Here is a 19,522-nt window from a genome sequence, read left to right as displayed (position 1 = left end):
AGGGCATCTACTCTTTGAGTTAGTGACACACACAAGGTAAAAGTTTCCAGGCAGAATTTTTATCTGTTTTAGAGATCTGTTTCATTTGCATAGTATGGATCCTAAACATTCCCCAGAGAAAGTGTATAAGCCTAAGTGAATGCCTTTCACTCTCCTTTCCAGTGTCACTAAATATTGTATTAATATTTTCAAAGAGATCATGACTATTTCTAGTTGACTCATACATTTGTTTAGCATCTTAAAGCTGTGCATATTGTTTTAGACTTTTACTTAGTGGTCATATATTTGATTTATTTATATAGCTATTTTCACTATGCCTCATTTTGGTGTGTTTACGTACTCCAAGGGTAGTGTTAGTTTTCTTTATTTGATTTCATATTAAATAAACATCTTATGCATTGCTCCTTGTTAATTATCACTTGTTTTACTATATTGTCTTCCTTACCTATGGACTATTTAAAATATATATTTAGGTTTTTTGTTTGTACTGGGACACACTGCACATCCACATACAACCTCAATATCGGTGGTGCATGTAAGAAATTTCAACCCGTCCAAGGATGGAAAATGTTAGAGGGAACACAGATTTATTATTCTAGACAAATTCAGTGAACTGACTGGCACATAAATGTAACATACTCTTTGTTTAGATAAGGAATCATATAAAGGAGCAATAGAACTTCAGATAGTCAAGCTAAAGTGTACTAACCACACTGTGGCTGAATACAAAATTACGTTTATTCGCCAAACAGCAATATGACTTGTCCAAAACTACTGAAACACATGTACACTTGGTTGTAACAGTTTGAGCACAGAAATCCTTAGAATACCAACCCTCTTACAGCATAATTAGTATTAGCAACAATGCATTATTGAAAAGACATGTAATAAACAAATCCAGCCTCCCTAGAAGAAAGCAAGTGTGTCTATAGCACCTGAGATACTTTGGAAGACTGTGCCAAGCCAGAGGATTTAACTAAGGCTGGAGCTATTCTGCCTTCCATTCTGCTCTTGTTAGCAAGTTCTCAACTAGGTCTTCTTACATCTCTGGGAGCCCTCTAGCCAGAACTTGAAGAAAAGGAACAGTGACAGAAGAGAAGACAAGAGTTAAAACATGCACAAGACAAAACTTGCACAAAATCATCTATTTTCCCAAATGCCCCGTGAGTGCAGGAAAAAGATATAATTCATAAACTCATGTCAAACTCATTCTGCATAGAGGACTGGGTTCCATTCTGGGCTGTTAACCAAAGCTAGAGCCTTGTCCTATTCTGGAGTCACAGCATTTCTCCCACTGAATTTAATAGAAGCATAAAAAGGAGGATACAATAAACAGACTTAACATAGAAACTACGATTTTGCTATAGTTAATAAAATTACTGCTGCATTCTGTGTCACTCAGTAAGGATTGGGAAAAACCCCAAAGGATGGAGCTCATTAGCCAATTTGTGATTTTATTTAACAGATAATTTGCATGGTTAGCTGTGTTAAAATACACCCAAATAGGACATACAAATACATGTGCATACTAAATGCACAACTTTCTACCTCAGCTTTCAGAAAATCTTGCCCATTAAGCATTAACACTAAGATGATCAGAAGACAGAATCACATGGATCTGCATTCAAAAAATTCCCTTAACAATCACAAGTACTATCATCTTAGTTTTAAATTAGAGTTTGTACTTAGCAGTAGCTGAATCTGCCAAAGGGTCGAGATTAACATACCAAGTGAGTCGTAAATCTGACATCCCTGATTTAATGGTCCCATGGGATGGGATAGCACAAATCTGTTTTAGGAACTATGACTGCTTTTTATTTAAGGACAAGTTAACTTAATTGCACTTTTGTGGGGAGGGTGAACCTATTCTAAATTCTAGATCATGACACTCTTGTTATGGACAAGGAAAATCACAAATTGCTACTTATTCCAAATAATTTGTGTTTCCTGTTAATACTTGGGAAACATTCCGAGGTGACTAAGATGATATAAGGACTACCAACCCAGATAATAAGCATAAGCTTATACTGAAAATATTGTTTTTACATACATGTACATAGAACAGCCAGTGATACCAATTTGGAACTACTGTGTATATTGCAACTACCTTTCAAAGTTAGGGGAGACACTGAAAAAACTGTCAGCTTTTTTGCTTATATCTTATTTTGAATGTTTGTTTAATGAACTGTCAGCCTGCCAACTACAACTGTGTTGTACATGACAAAGTTTTACTAATAAGGGCCCTGACCCTGGGTTTTCAGTAGCAGCAGCAATTGCTCAGTACTTCTATGGCATGTGCTCTAGAGGAACAATTTGCTTCAACATCAACTGTGAGGTTAAGTCGAACAGCAAAAAACACAAAATCCCATACAGAAAACTAAAAGTTTATAAAAAAAGACAGAAAATTGGAGCTGTATTTAAGTTCTAACAACAGAACAGAACAATATTTTGCAACTAAATGTAACTTTCATTGTGAGTTGTATATAAAAATACCAGCACTCAAAATGAAATCTAGAGTAAAGATATATTGGTTTTCAGTAAAGCAACATCCTGAAATAAACATCAACATTCAAACTAAAAAGATGGAACCAAATTATGATAAGATCAATTGACCAGAAGCGCTTTGTTCTTCCCTTCCTGTTCCACCAATATCAGTGGAGTCTAATTAAAAGCTACTTCTTTCTATAAATAGATATAATTAACTGTTTACAAACCGAGATTTTTATACAAATATGCTTGTGCTTGTTCTTATGTTTAGAAATAGAGTCTAGACACAGGGAGAACAGATCATCTGTTTATAAAAATAAATTGGGAATGTGAACATCTGTTACAAAATCTGATTGTATCAAGATTAAAAAAATTGGAAATGCAAAGGCAATACTATTTTTAGGACTATTCAAAGTCTTATTTCTGAGCTGCTGAAACCTCTCGATTTTGACTTAAATCAGCAGATGTGGAGGGTGATCAGCAGTTTGGCCAAATCACCCCATTATTTTCTATTGGCTACTTGCAATTAAAAAAAAACATATGGGATGTGCAACAGACTATTTTGCAAAAGCCAAACAAAATGTAGAAAGAGTACAGGACAGGATGCATGGCCCCATTTCTTAAGAACAAAAATGAATGCAATTAAAACAATCATCTTGGGAAATCTCAATCACAGTGCACTTGAAGTTGAAAAATACTGAGGACACAGCTGCATTTACTTAGTGTTACAGTGAAAAAAGTGACACTAAAACCAGCAACTCAAATACGGGATAAATTAATAACAGACTAATTGTGTGACTGATGCCAAACACCAGATATTTTAGTGCTTTAATATAATAATGATTTTAAATGGCATTTGAAAGCAGCAAAATATACAAAGGTGATTTCTTACCAACCCTCTCCACATTCAGCCAGTTGCTCATGCTTAGCTGTAAAGTTTTCCTACTCTGCGTCCTCCCTCATTCAAAGTAGTGCTTGCATAGAGCACATTTCCACAGAGACTGCTCTAACTGCCTTGTCAAAATTTTCAGTTACCTCACCATATGAGAGAACTGTGGAGGGAGTGCCCATGGATTGATGAAATACTTGTTATGCCACCAAAACTGCTAATTACTGTGTATTTGAGAAACATTTAAGACAATGAAATAAAAGGAACAATGTCAGCTTCAAACAATTTCCTACAAACAGAACAGAATGACATTTACAAATTCTAACTAGCTAAAACTTCTTATCAACTCTTTATAGCCTTATCAGTGTAGAACACGGGCATTTGTTATTAGGTTATCCCCAAGTTATAAGCATATGCACAAGCAAACAAGAGCAATGTAAATGCCTACAGATGCACAATTAGCCATTAAGTAGAAGACATTGATTTTGCAATGAACTACACTCACCAGTACGAATTCCACAGGTCAAATGATGAACGTTCTCAATCTCAACAAAGCTGTCAGAAGCACTTAAGTAAAGAACATTATCATGAAGTAAATAGGTATTTTAAAATGTATAAACACCTTTTTCAACCTTATGTAGCTTCCAGATTTTCCAAGACAAGGAGGGTTAAGGCTTTACAACTAGGACAGCAAAAGCCAGCTTTTATTTATGGCCATCCACTCTGAGGTTGCTATTTTTGACTGTTTTTAGGTCACCAATGAACTGATAATATTCTGCTTAGCTAGTCTCATAATTTCCAACAATACTGTACTGAACACAGACTGAAATCCTGTAAGTTGCAGAGTGGCATCAAATCCCTGTGCATCAAAGGGAATTTCACTTGCTTAGCAACTAAAAAGGTCAATACCTCAGTAATTTTATTAAAAAGCAATTTGCCAAGTTAAGCTATTCCAGAGCACTCTTCTCTCTGTCTTTATGGAACAACTCTGTACTGGATAGTATTGCTGGCATAAGAGGTTGCCTATTTGCTGTTCTAACACTCCTTCCATATTGCATCTGACAAAGTGGGTTCTAGCCCAAGAAAGCTTATGCTCAAATACATTTGTTAGTCTTTAAGGTGCCACAGGACTCCGCTTCGATTTTGCTGAAAGAGACTAACACTGCTACCCCCTGAAACTTGTTCAGTGGCGTGAGTATCTGCTGCCTTTGGTAATAAACACTGCACTTGAGAGTGTACTAGAAACATATTGAAGATATTAAAACTGAGGAGAGATCGTTACTTTTTTATTGTTGCATTTTTTTTACTTTATCTCTTGATACTGCTGAAGCCGCAGTTCTGCAAGCCTGTGCTCATGTAGAGCTCCAATGAAGTTAGTAATCATGCAGAAGAGCAGTGAGAGTGAAAGGAAGGTGAAGGAAATGGTAAAGAAGCATCACCTAGTGGTCAGGACTTAGGTCACTAACTTGCAAGGCCAGTGATTGATAAGGTAGTCTAGACCCTCCCACTCCACTGGGCTCCAGCCCAGGGCTCTCTGAGGGGTATCAATGATCTGACACTCAGAGGTATTTAAAATTACATTCAGAGTCACTTCCTACCACTACCCTGAGCTTGTAAGGTGGCCATCAAAGTAAAGCCAGCATTAAAGGTTTTGCAGCTGCAGTTGGCAACTGTCTCCTCCCAAGGTATGACCCTGTCTCCTGGGCCTGATCAGTTCTAGGGCTTTCCCCCTCCCCTGCTGGGGTAGTTCAAACAAATCAGAGGAAGAGGAAGATGTTTTCATTTCAGGCTGTCTCTACAAGAGACATTTCAGGCTGTCTCCCTTGTCTCAAGGACCTTTGGGCAGTTTAGGGAGAGATTTTGTTTCTCTCTTCTCTGCTGGAACTGCAGGTCTACTCCAGTGTTCCCTGTAAGCTGTGTGCTTTGGTGACCACCCAAGAGATATTCAAATGACGCTCAGCTGATTAACAGTGTGCCCACAGCTGGCAGGAGCTGGAAGCAATTGTTTCTACTGATAGTGCACATCCACACATGCTTCTGTGCACATCACAAAATTAATTCTGCACATCGATGGTAAAATTAGAGGGAACATTGGTCTGCTCCCAATTGAGCTATTCCCCTGCCTTTTAAAGCCTCTTCGAGTTGGTCCATTTCCTAAAGTGTGGTGGGGCAAAGCTGGCTGAGCAAGAGTAGTTCCTTAATCCCTTCTTGCCCAGTGTGGGGGTTGTATATCCCATCACAAGATCTTACTGGCAGTCCAGGCTCACTTTCTGCAGGATGATATGTAGCTGCATATAATGCCAAAATGAAACAATGATCTGGCAAAGAGAATAAACTCACAAATGAAGACGTGATATAAAGAATATTTACTCTAGACAGTTCATGAATGACCTTTCATGTAGGGTCAATCTCATGCACAATTTTAGTCAACTTCAAAATAAGCCCATTGCTGAAGGCCAGATAATTTTACTATATGAGTTTTTCTAAGGGTGGAAGTGGGGGGAATAGAAGTTGGTTAGGTAGGAAATTAGCACTTCCCAATGCCTGACAGACATTATAGGAGAGGGTTTTTTGTTTTGTTTTGAAATCTAACACTGAATTCAGACCACAGAACAACTGTCATGTAAAAAATCCCAAATGTTAAAAAATACATTTCAACACAATTAGAATTGTTGACCGAGGTTCCATGCAGTTTTAAGTTAGGAAAGAATGTTTCTCATACTGGCTGCAGAACAGATGCAACTACTGTACCTTTTCTAAACTCATTGTTCACAATCAGTCTTAGTAGTGAATACTAAGAAATGCTATTCACCGAGCATCTGAGATAGTGCCAAATGTTTTCTTAAAGCTATTCTTATGCTGCATGAGCGTTAGTCTCAACAAATTATTATGGCTGTATGATATGACAGATAATGTAGGGGGCCTATAATGGCAACCTAGTGGGGCCAGTCACTGTAGTGGTACTAATGGACCCTACATTAGTTAGGGGTTAGCTCTAAAATAAAGCAAGCCAAAAATAAAAATGGATTGCAGATCCATTTTTTGTATAAGATTGTACAGTGGTTTGGTAAAGAATTCACCCAGGGATGGAAGAAAGTGTGTTAGTTCACAAAGGTGGGAATGCTGCCTGGTTTGTTAACAGAATAATAGAAGAAGGTTCAGATTTGCAATAATATTTATTAACAATAAATGTACATATTTACAAAGCAAATGATCTGAGAAAGATACAAAAGAAAAAGTCTTCCAAAAGAGAGTTTTAGTTTTAAAAAAAATCTTATTTTAGTCTCCATGCACTGGCTGTTGACTGTATCATATACCACTGGGATTACAGACACTACGGGGCACAGAGTTCATCAGAATGCACTTTCCCCAATTTTGGGTGCTTGTCAAGGAACATAGCTTAAGAGTCCTAATCTTTCCACACAGCACTGTAACTGAGAAACAGTCTAGTACCCAACAAGAGAGTTACATTTATCAACATTAAATTTCATTTGCCATTTTGTTGTCCAATCACTTAGTTTGGTGAGATCTTTTTGAAGTGCTTCACAATCTGCTTTGGTTTTAACTATCTTGAGTAGCTCAGTACCATCTGCAAATTTTGCCACCTCACTGTTTACCCCTTTCTCTAGATCATTTATAAATAAGTTGAACATGACTGGTCTCAGGACAGGTCCTTGGGAGACCCCACTAGTTACCTCTCTCCACTCTGAAAACTTACCATTTATTCCTCCTACGCTTGTTTCCCATTGCCTGCAATTCCTCATTATACCCTTCATAAACTCAGAGTGGAAATAAGGAATAAGAAGTCTGTAGAAGAACTGCTCTGAAGCACAACTGGAGATTAATTCCCTCTATCTGGAAGGTCTATGAGATGTGGAATACACACATGTGGGTATGCATGTGCACTCTGCACCCAAGTCTGGAGATTTTCATAAATGACTATTCATAGGCCTGAATATGTACAATGGCTCTTCTAATGCTCCAGACCAAGTGCATAAGAGGCAGTGTAGGCTGATGCTTCTCCCATTCTGAAGCAGGGGAAAACAGAGTAGTAGTGGAATACAGATTGGGACCACACATCCCAAAGAACTTCCAGTTACAGGTAAGTAATGTCCATTTCCTCTTCAAGTGCTGGACCTTATGTGTATTCCACACAGGAGTAAATAATAAGCAGTACTTAGACTAGAGAGGTATATGAGAATGCAGTCCATAAAGATTCATGAAGAACTGCAGCCACATGTGCAGAGGAAGCCTGAAGTACCATATGAGGTTTTGTCAATTTGTGAATGGCAGGCAGGGAGCTGCTTTAGCCCCCAGAGGTTAACTAGAACTAGGTTAATTGTTCACATCCCTAATTGGTAGCTCTTGATGATGATGCAACCAGAAATCCATTCAGCCACTCTCTGAGAAGATACTGCTTGTCCTTGTGATCTTTCTGCTACAGTGACAATCTTGGTGATTTTCTAATTGGTTTGATCCCTTGCAGGTATACTGAGAGGGCTCATCAGACATCCAGGAAATGAAGTCTTCTTGTCAAAAGCAGCATTAGGTTTCGGGAAGAAAAAAAAATCAGTAAAAAGGAAAAGTCGGTTTACGTGGTATTCAGAAGTTACTTTAGGGAAGAATTTAGGAAGATACTAAGAGGACACTCATTTTAATACCTGCCATTAGAGAAGAGAATTTGCCTCCTGGCAGAATGGAGACAGTGGCCCCTGAAGAGGGACCAGGAAGAAGTCTGAGGAGGGAAGGGAGGAAGAAGAAACTGATAGACTACCCCTATTGGATCATTTTTAGATGTGGTCTGTCATGACAGAGTTCCAATTATGGATAAAAAGTGTAAGAGAGCCCCCAAACACAGGGGTAAAGATATAAGTGGCTGGCATAAATTAAGGCAGGTAGTTCTTAACAGACATAAAAAATAGCCATTACCGGGAGGGTGGAGTTTGTGGAAGCAACGGGAAATGAAAAAAACCCCAAGGTCTTTGAACTCAGTTGCTTACACGAGACTCAGCCAGATTCTGGTGATAGAATGGTTGAGGAAGGTGTCTTGTTCTATACACTTGCCTCTGGTGTTACCTTTTTGAGGCCAAGGAATAAATGGTAGCAAAAGGTCCAAACTCTTCAAGACCATGTCAGTCAGGGTGGCCTTAAAGTCCTACAGCCTTCTCTTTCTGTGGCTGCCTGAACCACCAGTGAGTTGAGCTCTGAATGCATGAAAAGAAATTCAGCACCTTTGGCTGGGACAAAATGGTGCACCACTTCTTAAGTGTGGGGGTGCAGGAGGCTGGGGTATTTCAAATGATGCTGGTTGGTTCCACGATGGCCTCATTTACCAGACGACCCACTGTGCTGGGATCTGTGGGTTGCAGCTTGTCAAGGAGATGATGCCAGGTAACTTGGATGTCTTGCAGTGCGATCTGAAAATAATTTACTATCATCCGCAGGAGCTCCTGACACTGCCTATGGTTCTTTGGCACAGATGGTGAAGATGGAGCATTTGTTTCATCCAGTGAAGAGGATGAGACCCCTATCAATACCATTAGTACCTGCGGATTTGAATCTCTTCCTCCTCCTCATAATCATAGAATGAGAGCTGGAAGAGACCTCAGGAGGTCATCAAGTCCAGCCCCCTGCCCAAGGCAGAACCAATCCCAACTAAATCAACCAAGCCAGGGGTTTGTCAAGCCAAGACTTAAAAACCTCTAGGGATGGAGATTCCAACACCTTCCTAGGAAACCCATTCCAGAGCTTCACCACCCTCCAAGGGAAATAGTTTTTCCTAATATCCAACCTAGACCTCTCCCATTGTAACTTGAGTCTATTACTCCTTGTTCTACCATCTCGTCACTACTGTGAACAGCCTTTCTCCATCCTCTTTGGAACCCCCCTTCCTGAAGTTGAAGGCTGCTATCAAATCCCCCCTCACTCTTCTCTTCTGCAGACTAAACAAACCCAAATCCCTCAGTCTCTCCTCATAGGTCATGCGCTCCACCCCCCTAATCATTTTGGTTGCCCTCCACTGGACCCTCTCCAATGTGTCCACATCCTTTCTATAATGGGGGGCCCAGAACTGGACACAATATTTTAGATGTGGCCTCACCAGAGCCGAATAAAGGGGAATAATCACTTCTCTGGATCTGCTGGCAATGCTCCTCCTAATGCACCCCAATATGCCCATTAGCCTTCTTGGCTACAAGGGCACACTGCTGACTCATACCCAGCTTCTCATCCACTGTAATCCCCAGGTCCTTTTCTGCAGAACTGCTACTCAGCCATTCGGTCCCCAGCCTGTAACAATGCTTGGGATTCTTCTGTCCCAAGTGCAGGACTCTACACTTGTCCTTGTTGAACCTCATAAGATTTCTTTTGGCCCAATCCTCTCATCTGTCCAGGTCACTTTGGACCCTATCCCTGCTCGCCAGTATATCTACCTCTCCCCCTAGCTTAGTGTCATCTGCAAACTTGCTCAGAGTGCAATCCATCCTCTCATCCAGGTTATTAATAAAAATGTTGAACAAAACCGGTCTAAGAACAGATCCTTGGGGCAGTCTGCTAGAAACCGACCGCCAACCTGACATCGAGCTGTTGATCACCACCCGTTGGGCCCTACACTCTAGCTTGGTTTCTATCCATCTTACAGTCCATTTATCCAATCCGTATTCCCTTAACTTGCTGGCAAGAATATTGTGGGAAACGGTATCAAAAGATTTGCTAAAGTCAAGGTATATCACATCTACTGACTCCCATGTCCACAGAGCCTCATCATAGAAGCTAATCAGATTGGTTAAGCATGACTTGCCCTTTGTGAATCCATGTTGAGTATTCCTGATCACTTTCCCCTCTTCCAAGTGCTTCAAAATGGATTCCTTGAGGATCCCCTCCATGATTTTTCCAGGGACTGGGGTAAGGCTGACTGGTCTGTAGTTCCCTGGATTGTCCTCCTCCTCTTTTTTAAAGATGGGCACTACATTTGCCTTTTTCCAATCTCTCCCGATCTCCATGAGTTTTCAAAGATAATGGCCAAAGGCTCCACAATGACACTTTCCAACTCTCTCAGTACCCTCGGATCCATTAAATCCGGGCCCATGGATTTGTGTAAGTTTAGCTTTTCTAAATGGTTCCTAACTTGTTCTTTCCCCACCAAGGGCTGTCTACCTCTTTCCCATACTGCGTTGCCTAGTGCATTCATCTGGGAGCTGACCTTGTCCGTGAAGACAGAGGCAAAAAAAGCATTGAGTACCTCAGCTTTTCCCACATCATCTGACACTAGGTTACCTCCCTCATCCAGTAAGGGCCCCACACCCTCTCTGATCACCCTCTTATTGCTAACATGCCTATAGAAACCTTTCTTGTTATCCTTCACATCCCTTACTAGCCTCAATTCCAATTGTGCTTTCACCTTCGTGATAACTCCCCAGCATTCTCGAGCAATATATTTATACTTCTTCCTAGTCATCTGTCCAAGTTTCCACTTCTTGTATGCTTCCTTTTTGTGTTTAAGCTCACCAAGGATGTCCCTGATAAGCCAATATGGTCGCCTAAAATATTTGCTTTTCTTGCTGCGCATCGGGATGGTTTCTTCCTGTGCTTTTAATAAGGCTTCTTTAAAATACTGCCAGCTCTCCTGGACTTCTTTGCCCTTCATGTAAGCATCCCAGAGAATCTTGCCCATCAGTTCTTTGAGGGAGTCAAAATTTTCTGTTCTGAAGTCCAGAATGTGTATTTTGCTACTCTCCTTTCCTCCTTTGGTCAGGATCCTGAAATCTACCATCTCATGATAACTGCTTCCCAAGTTGTCACCCACCTCTACTTCCCCTACTAGTTCCTCCCTCTTTGTGAGCAGCAGGTCAAGCTGCGCATGGCCTCTGGTCGGTTCCTTCAGCACTTGTACCAAGAAGTTATCCCCTACATTCTCCAAAACTCTCCTGGATTGTCTGTGAACTGCTGTATTGGTCTCCCAACAGATATCAGGGTGATTAAAGTTGCTCATGAGAACCAGGGCCTGCGATCTGGATGCTTCTCTCAGTTGTCCAAAGAAAGCCTCATTTACCTCATCCACCTGATCCAGCGGTCTATAGCAGACCCCAACCACAACATCACCCCTGCTGCTTCCACCTCTAAACTTAACCCATAGACTCTCAACGGGCTTTTCTCCCTCTAAATACTGGAGCTCTGAGCAATCATACTGCTCTCTTACATACAATGCAACCCCTCCTTCTTTTCTCCCCCGCCTGTTCTTCCTGAACAGTTTATACCCTTCAATGACAGTGCTCCAGTCATGCAAGTCATCCCACCAAGTCTCCTTTACTCCAATCAAATCATAGTTCTTAGACTGGGCCAGGGCATCTGGAATGGGTCCAGCAGATGGATGTGGAAGAGGTGTGATAGGCTGTGTGGATGTATTCAGAATGCCTGCCATATGGGCTTCAGGGGACCATCTAAGGAGGACCCCCTGCATCAGGTACCAGCAGTCCCTGAATACTTATATCTGGGAGGAGGGTATCTGGATTTCATCAACTCCCTGTCAAGATTCATCAATGAGGGGTTGATGGGCTTGTCAGAGATTCTGTTTTGTCCAATAAGACTCTTGCTTCATGAGTGGGATCTAGAGGGTGAACACTTCTTTCTGTGGATTGGAGGAGGCAGAGTTCCCATGTTATCAAATAGTTTCTCCCTCTGGTGTAGGAATGTCTCTTAGGAGGACCAGGTTCAAAATGAGGCGGGACTGAGAATAAAATGAAGAAGATAGTCTCCAGTGAAAAACAGGTGTCTCTGCATGTTCTGGTGTTCCAGGATGTCCTGACTGACCGTTCCTGTGTTTCCTAAGATGCTGGAAGTGGAAGGACCTTAGAAGGGTGGACTGGTACTGCTGAAGAGTCAGGTGCACACTCTTACATGAGTTAGGAGACAGTGATCTGTATGTTTGGCAGTTAGAAGCAATGATAGCACTGATGGATCCTCTCTCTTGCATGCTTTACCCTCCTGCCTTAGAGTCTTAAATGGTCCTGAGACCTTAGGAGCCACACACAGATTCTGGACAGAGTTGGGGAGGGATCTCTTCTTTTAGGGGAAGATATAGATAGGGATCTGTTTGTAACTGAGAGTGACTCTTTCTCGTGCAAAGCCCTGGAGGAGGATTCCTTGAGCTTAGCCGTTCTAGAGTCTACTCTTGAGCTTGTTGGTTGACACTGATGTATTGGTGGAGAGGTAGGCTCTCTGGCCTGGGTCATTGAGAGGTATCACAGGCTTTTCCATAATATCTTCCCCCAACTCAATCTCACATGCTTCCTATGTTGGTGTATTAACAAATGGCAAATGCTGCTGCTTTGTTGAGATGTGCATTTCACCCAGACAGTAGAAGCAACATTGATGCCCGTGACGCACAGAGATGGAACAAGAAGCAAGGTATGCAATTCCTGAACTATATGATTCCAGGCACAGTCCCAGAACATGAGTAGACACTTCCCAGAAATGGAAGAACCGAAGCTATACTATACAATATTTAAGCTTTAACTTTGCTAAATATTAAAACTATTTATAGTCTGATAAGCACCAGGAGAGATCTGACACACACAGTATTCTGACTTGAACAATGCGGCAGTAAAAAGGAACTACACAATGGCACCACATAACCTCTTAGGGTATGTCTACACTTGCACCCTAGTTCGAATTAGGGATGCAAATGTAGGCATTCGAAATAGTCAATGAAGCGAGGATTTAAATACCCTTTGGTTCCAACTAACGTTACTCCTCATTTTTTAGAGTAACGTTAGATGGAACTAAAGGGGTTGGTTCGAACTAACGCATCCCGGCATGCACTTTCATTTTCGAAACAGCTGTTGATCGGAGTAACGTGCTGGCGAGATCATGCTAATGAAGCGCGGGATATTTAAATCCCCGCTTCACTGACTATTTTGAATGCCTACATTTGCATCCCTAATTCGAACTAGGGTGCAAGTGTAGACATACCCTAAGAGGTTATGTGGTGCCATTGTGTAGTTTGAACTAGGGTGCAAGTGTAGACATAAACTCTGGACTGAGGCTATAAGGGTAAGTATAGCAACTGTTGATGTATGAGTTAACAGTCACTACTTACTAAAAATTTCCCCAATAGCATGGTGCACATGCATACCATGTGTGGAATACACACGAGAACCAGGACTCAAAGAAGATCTATTTCTGTATTCCAAGTGAGCACCCAATTGATAATGCTCAAATAAATCTTGCTATATCTTTGAGGTTATTACTGGTCAAGAGATCAGTTTAAGATTTCATAGCATTTACTAGTACCATTAGCTCTACGTGCAAAGGAATGATGCTGCCTTAGGAGGCTGAGCATCTCTGGCACCAAATACAAATGCAGAAGGTACATGAAGCTCTATATGACATACTATCTGAACAGTCTATTTTCTTATTTAAAGGTGTACAAGTAAGGAAGTTACTAGTTCTCTACTAACAGACCTCATCTGAATGTCTCCAGTTAAAATGTAAATAAAGGATTTTAAAAAATTATATCCAAGTACCACCTATTTTAATACATTTTACCATCATTATTTAACCATTTCAAGTTCTGAGTTGAAAGGGAAAAAAAAAATCTCTGTGCAAGTTTCAAAATGCTAGAGTCATAGGGTATGTCTACACTACCACCCTAGTTCGAACTAGGGTGGTTAATGTAAGCAACCGAAGTTGCAAATGAAGCCCGGGATTTGACTTTCCCGGGCTTCATTTGCATATTGCCGGGCGCCGCCATTTTTAAATGTCCGCTAGTTCAGACTCCGTGCCCGCGGCTACACGCGGCACGGACTAGGTAGTTCGGATTAGGCTTCCTATTCCGAACTACCGGTACACCTCGTTCCACGAGGAGTAACGGTAGTTCGGAATAGGAAGCCTAATCCGAACTACCTAGTCCGTGCCGCGTGTAGCCGTGGGTTCGGAGTTTGAACTAGCGGACATTTAAAAATGGCGGCGCCCGGCAATATGCAAATGAAGCCCGGGAAATTCAAATCCCGGGCTTCATTTGCAACTTCGGTTGCCTACATTAACCACCCTAGTTTGAACTAGGGTGGTAGTGTAGACATACCCATACTGAGTAAAAAGTCTCCAATGATACCTGGTCTTGAAACAGACAGCCACTGGGGAATTCAAACCTGCTTCAAAGTGCCAATAACGTTTGAAAGAAAATGTGGGTAAGAGCACACTATTTTGCATTTCACTCCACAAGGGAGTTTAGCAAAGCTGATACAACACAAATAAATTAAGATTCACAGAATTTAAAATGACTTCTATTTAACTGTGTGCATTACATATACAACCAACCAATGGATTCTGGAGTTTTAAACTTTACATCCCAAAGACTATAATAGATAGAAGCCATGGAGAGATGGCTCTTATTTCTGCCTCTAACTGGACTGTGTATCACCCATTTTACATAAACTACACAGCACACAGACATCTTAGTTAAGCAAAGTCTTGGTATGATACTCGAAGGTATGAGAATGAAAAACATTGGGAAATAATTAAGGCTAATTCATCTGAACACCGTTAGCAGTGTCTATCCATCTAGGTATTTATAAAGCACCCAATGACTGGTATCAAGGTGTTGCTGAAACTTCCTGAGTTATAAGAGATCAAAGATTATAGGTAGGAACTCAATCTTGTTCACATAAACCTCGGCAAGGTTACATTTTATGCATCCTGCTGACACGTTCACTCTCCCTTCAGAGAAACAAATATCCTCACTATCTGGACAACAGACCTTAATTGGCCATATACAAATGATGAGGCTCTCTAATGACAATAAGATCAGCACCACCATGAATTAATGTATGACACTGACAGGTTAACAGTTGGCCAGTAGGTTAGGTGGTTTGTGGGCACTCCACCTTATCCTCTTAGGTAGAGACAAAGCAAGACACATTTTTCCAGTCTTTCTTCATGAAAGCTGCGACATCTACCTTTAAACTAAGCCAGCAATTTTCAAACTTTTTTTCTCATGACCCAGTTGAAGAAAGTTATTGATACCTGTGGCCCAACATAATTATATCTTTTGACAAGAGTGTGGGCTCCAGGGTGAGGCTGGGGAAGAGAGGTTTGAGGTGTTGGAAATGGCTCAGGACTGGGGCAAGGGTTTGGTACACCAGGTTGGGCACAGGCTTACCTCCAGCGACACAGTCAGTAAAGCAATGGGGATTCTAATGCTGGCTTCCTGCTTGTCTTGGCACTGCAGACCAGCCATGCCCCAGAAGCAGCCAGTAGCAGGTCTGAGTCCTAGGCAGAGGTGCGCAAGCCTAGGAGTGTGGAGCTGGTGCTCAGGGAGAGGACAGCATATGGAGCCCCTTGGCCCACCACCTGAGAGGTGAACCCACTCCTGGCTACTTGTGGGGTATAGTGCAGCCCATGTGCCAGAACTGGCAGGAAGTCTACCTTAACAACCCCCACTAGTCACCTGGTCACCCTACAGCAAAGTGACCCAGTGCCTGGCATTCCACAACCCAGTACTGGGTTGCGACCCATACTTTGAAAACCACTGAACTAAGCTACTGTGTGAGAGATCTTCTTCTGCACCTAATCTGACACCAGAAATACTTAGTTGCAAGAAAACAACAACTCTTGAAGCACCTTTTAAGACTGTCTCAGTTCTACAAAAATTAACTCATACTGATAAAGTATCTCTGCTAGCAATAGACATAAAAGGAATACATATCCTTGCAAACTGTACTACATTAAGTACACATAAGCATACATAATTGTTTATATATACATAAATGTGTATTACTCATATAATGTTTTTATTTCAGTGTTGCATCTTAAGGTGACTTAATGGAAAGCACAGAAATATAGCAATAGGTATATGATTTATGTATGTACTGCAATACAGAATCACAGGAATACAAGGCTGCAAGAGAGCTTGAGATACTAAATGCATATACAATTAAGATTTTATCTGTCCTTACCATAAAATATGGATTTGTGGTAATACTGTACTTCAATATGCCCTGTAAGCAAAGAGAATTGAGGTTCTCTCTCCAGGACAGGTGAAGACCTAGCACAGGTCTACTTATATACATATTCAAGAGCTACACTGAAATTTTGTCCTGTCGAAATTGCAGTCACTGTTACAGTACTCTATATGTCTCTTCATTTAGAAGCCCAAGAAGCATAAGACTTCTCCAGCCCAAGAGTGGGGAAAAAAAAGAGTAAAACCTCATACATAGTGAAAGCAAAATTTTAAGTCTCTTCTTTGATATTCCTTCACTCAAAAAGCAGATCACAAAGAAGTTGGCTTACAGGAAGTGAATGTAAAGGCCAGCTCAAGGATACTGGAGTTGGCCTTATGTTCATGCTCCATGAATTTTTAATGCGGACAAAACCACATCCTATTGGTGCTTGAAAGTAATGCAGTATTTACCACGAGATAACTGGTATTTCTATGAAAAACAGATTTGTTTGACTGGTGTAAGTCTATTCAAATGAAAGCCATTCACCTTCACAATGTGAAGCTGACCTCTAAATTGCTAAAAAGATTATTAATACCTTGTACAATTAATTAATTACTATATCTGAAGAGGACATGAAGTTCTGAGAAATGTTGTGTCAGGCTCTCTCCCAACCTACCTGTAGTTCAAAAGTCCTTTGCTGATAGAAACCAGCTTCATTTCAAAGTTAAATTTAATAAAGAGATTCTTTTATTTAGGAAGTTCAGAGATGAACTGAGTAGAGATATAAACTCTGCTTGTCCTGGAATGAGAGATCTCTTGAACATTATGTTCAAACCTTCTTCTAGGTAAGATCCCAAAGAGTATACAATTAGTTTCTTTTGCCATCCAGTGCATGCTTCCTTTTAAGTGGCATTTCCCCTTATTCTATGTATAAATCTGTATCTGCACATCAATGTTAATGTTCTGATTCTTAATTTAGTTTTAATGTGTTTAAATAACTACAAAGGAAAAATGTGTATATTATGGCTTCAATGTATATTGTTTGGCGTCAGTACAATATCAGAATTTATTTTTAACAGAAAGTTTATGATGCTACTAAAAGGTATGTCACTTTTCAATTAAATGGTATACACACCAAGCAAAATCCTGAGGGCACAAACTGGTGAACTTATCGGAACTCAATATTCAAGCAATAATGGCCAAAATCATGAACATTCTCATGAGATTAAAAACAAAATTAACGTTTCGCTCACTAACAAGATTCCTCCTAGCTGAAGTTCTGAGAGACTGTTCAGAGAACCTCAATTTACACACTTATGAGCACAGAGCTGCAGTTCAGATACTTTAAGATCATGTGCACAATTCTGTTCACACTCGTAGATTTGTCTCCTCTCCTTTCCCCAGTGTGAGAATGAACACACCTATACACGCACATTAACTTTCTATGTACAGTCTTATTTTAGATAGCTCTTTAAAGAAAAATAGAGACATAGATTTTAGTCCCTTTTATCCAAGTGTCTTCCATTCTCTTATAGCTCTTTAGTGTGAACACCATGGCAGATACTGAGCAATATTATTTACTATTATTTACACTCATCCTCTAGACAAAGCAATAGAATACAATCACACTACATCCTACTCTTTAGTAGGTTGGCTCATCTGTCCCCTGATTATTATATACTGAGAAGTAGCTGCCCAAAAGAAAGAGTCCCATCTTCCATCTACTTTCTGGGCCAAGTCTGCTCAGCCCAGCTGAACATCAAACCATTGCTCTCATACAATTCGATCAGTAACAATACAGTCAAGTTTAAACTTAAATATAGATAATTTAAACCAAATAATCCATATATATACAAAAGTGTTACAAAAAACAAGCAGCATGCAAAAGTTCTGTTAAAGAAATCAAAATAATAATGGTTTTAACACTGTAACTATGGTCTGGACTCACTGCTCTTTTATATGTTTTGATAAACTTAACAATGCTATTAGTCAACATGCAGACATAGGACGTATACTTAACAGCATGTTACTCCCATTCACATGTTCATTAGTACACACACTTCAATGAGTTCAACACAAATTGAAAGAACATATCTACAGTGCACCAACGAGGTCAAATTCAAAAAACAAATGGTTTTAACCTTACAATAAATAAATACTGCTTTTAATGAGGATTTCTCTCCCCCCCACCCCCAAAGTTAGGCAGTATTTTCATTCAGAGGAGAGTTCAGTTATGTAAGATAAACAGTGATGCTTATGCAAAGAGAGTAGTAAGACCTGAAAAGGATCTTCCATAAAGGGGACAGTTGAAGTAGCCTGTCCCTATGTAAATATATGAAATTTTCCTAAGACTGCCACTGACACCAAGCCTTTATGAATTAAAGAAAAGCCAACTATATGCTAATATTGTTTTCTTAGAAAAGGAGTGGTTATGGATGCGACTCTCTGTTGTGAATCATCTCAGGCTTTTTGAATAAATATTTGAGACAGAATTTTCCCCACCACAAACATCATAAATGTATGCAAGTGCTGGTTTTAAGAATAAGAGTGATCTTCAAATCAAATCTTTTAAAAAACTGCTATGCAAGATGTCTTTGAAGTCTACAGAAGCAAAATAGCCACTGTCAGCATGCCCGCTTCAGCACTTAAGACATTCAGACAGATACTCAATAGGTAACATGCTTTTTAAACTTTAGTCTATGGATTACTAAGGCTCAAATTTCAGTGCATTAATGCCACTCCTTTAGAATCTGCCAGTGCCACTCCTTTCAAATCTCAAATCATACACTATACAAAGTAAAAGTAAAATATTATGATAAAAAATACACTTGCAGAGTGTTCGTACGTCAGATCAGAAGGTAACATATAGAAGACACAGTAGAAGATGCTGTTGACAATTCAAGAGTTGTGGTCATGAGGTTTCAATTAGGCACCCTGTTTCCGATCACAGAAAGACCAACCACCACAAAGTTAGTGCAAGTACCATAAAAAGGGACATCATAAAGGGAATGCGCAGAGAAGGAAAAGTACTAGAGTACAGGTGGCATTTTTTGAGTGATTTCTGCTCCTCAGGAATTGGAATAGAAATCTTTGGAGGAATTTCTTCTTTTGCTTGCTGGGGCAATGCAGTCTCAGTAGGCATCTGCTTTTTTATTTTGTCTTCATCCTGTACTAACAGAGGACGTTCCTGTGTCTCCTTTCGTGGTAG

General features: G+C 40.4%; 1 protein-coding gene across 45 annotated transcripts in view; it reads right to left on the bottom strand.

Annotated features, from left to right (window-relative positions):
* EPB41 (erythrocyte membrane protein band 4.1) overlaps positions 1-19,522 on the bottom strand; it is a 168,922-nt gene that overhangs the window by 20,606 nt on the left and 128,794 nt on the right. Inside the window, exon 17 of one of the 45 annotated variants that reach the window (XM_075909105.1) lies at positions 14,420-19,507. The exons of 43 other annotated variants lie outside the window; for them this stretch is intronic. In XM_075909105.1, the coding sequence (XP_075765220.1) occupies positions 19,259-19,507 (249 nt within the window). In that variant the 3' untranslated portion in view covers positions 14,420-19,258. Of the gene's footprint in view, positions 1-14,419; positions 19,511-19,522 lie in introns of those variants that run through there. One more of the 45 variants, XM_075909095.1, reaches the window with a different exon arrangement.

Source organism: Pelodiscus sinensis, chromosome 25, assembly GCF_049634645.1.
Source record: "Pelodiscus sinensis isolate JC-2024 chromosome 25, ASM4963464v1, whole genome shotgun sequence".
NCBI classification, from domain to species: Eukaryota; Metazoa; Chordata; order Testudines; family Trionychidae; genus Pelodiscus; species Pelodiscus sinensis.
Note: the sequence above shows the minus strand (reverse complement) of the source record. Positions and strands in the feature narration are given on the sequence as shown.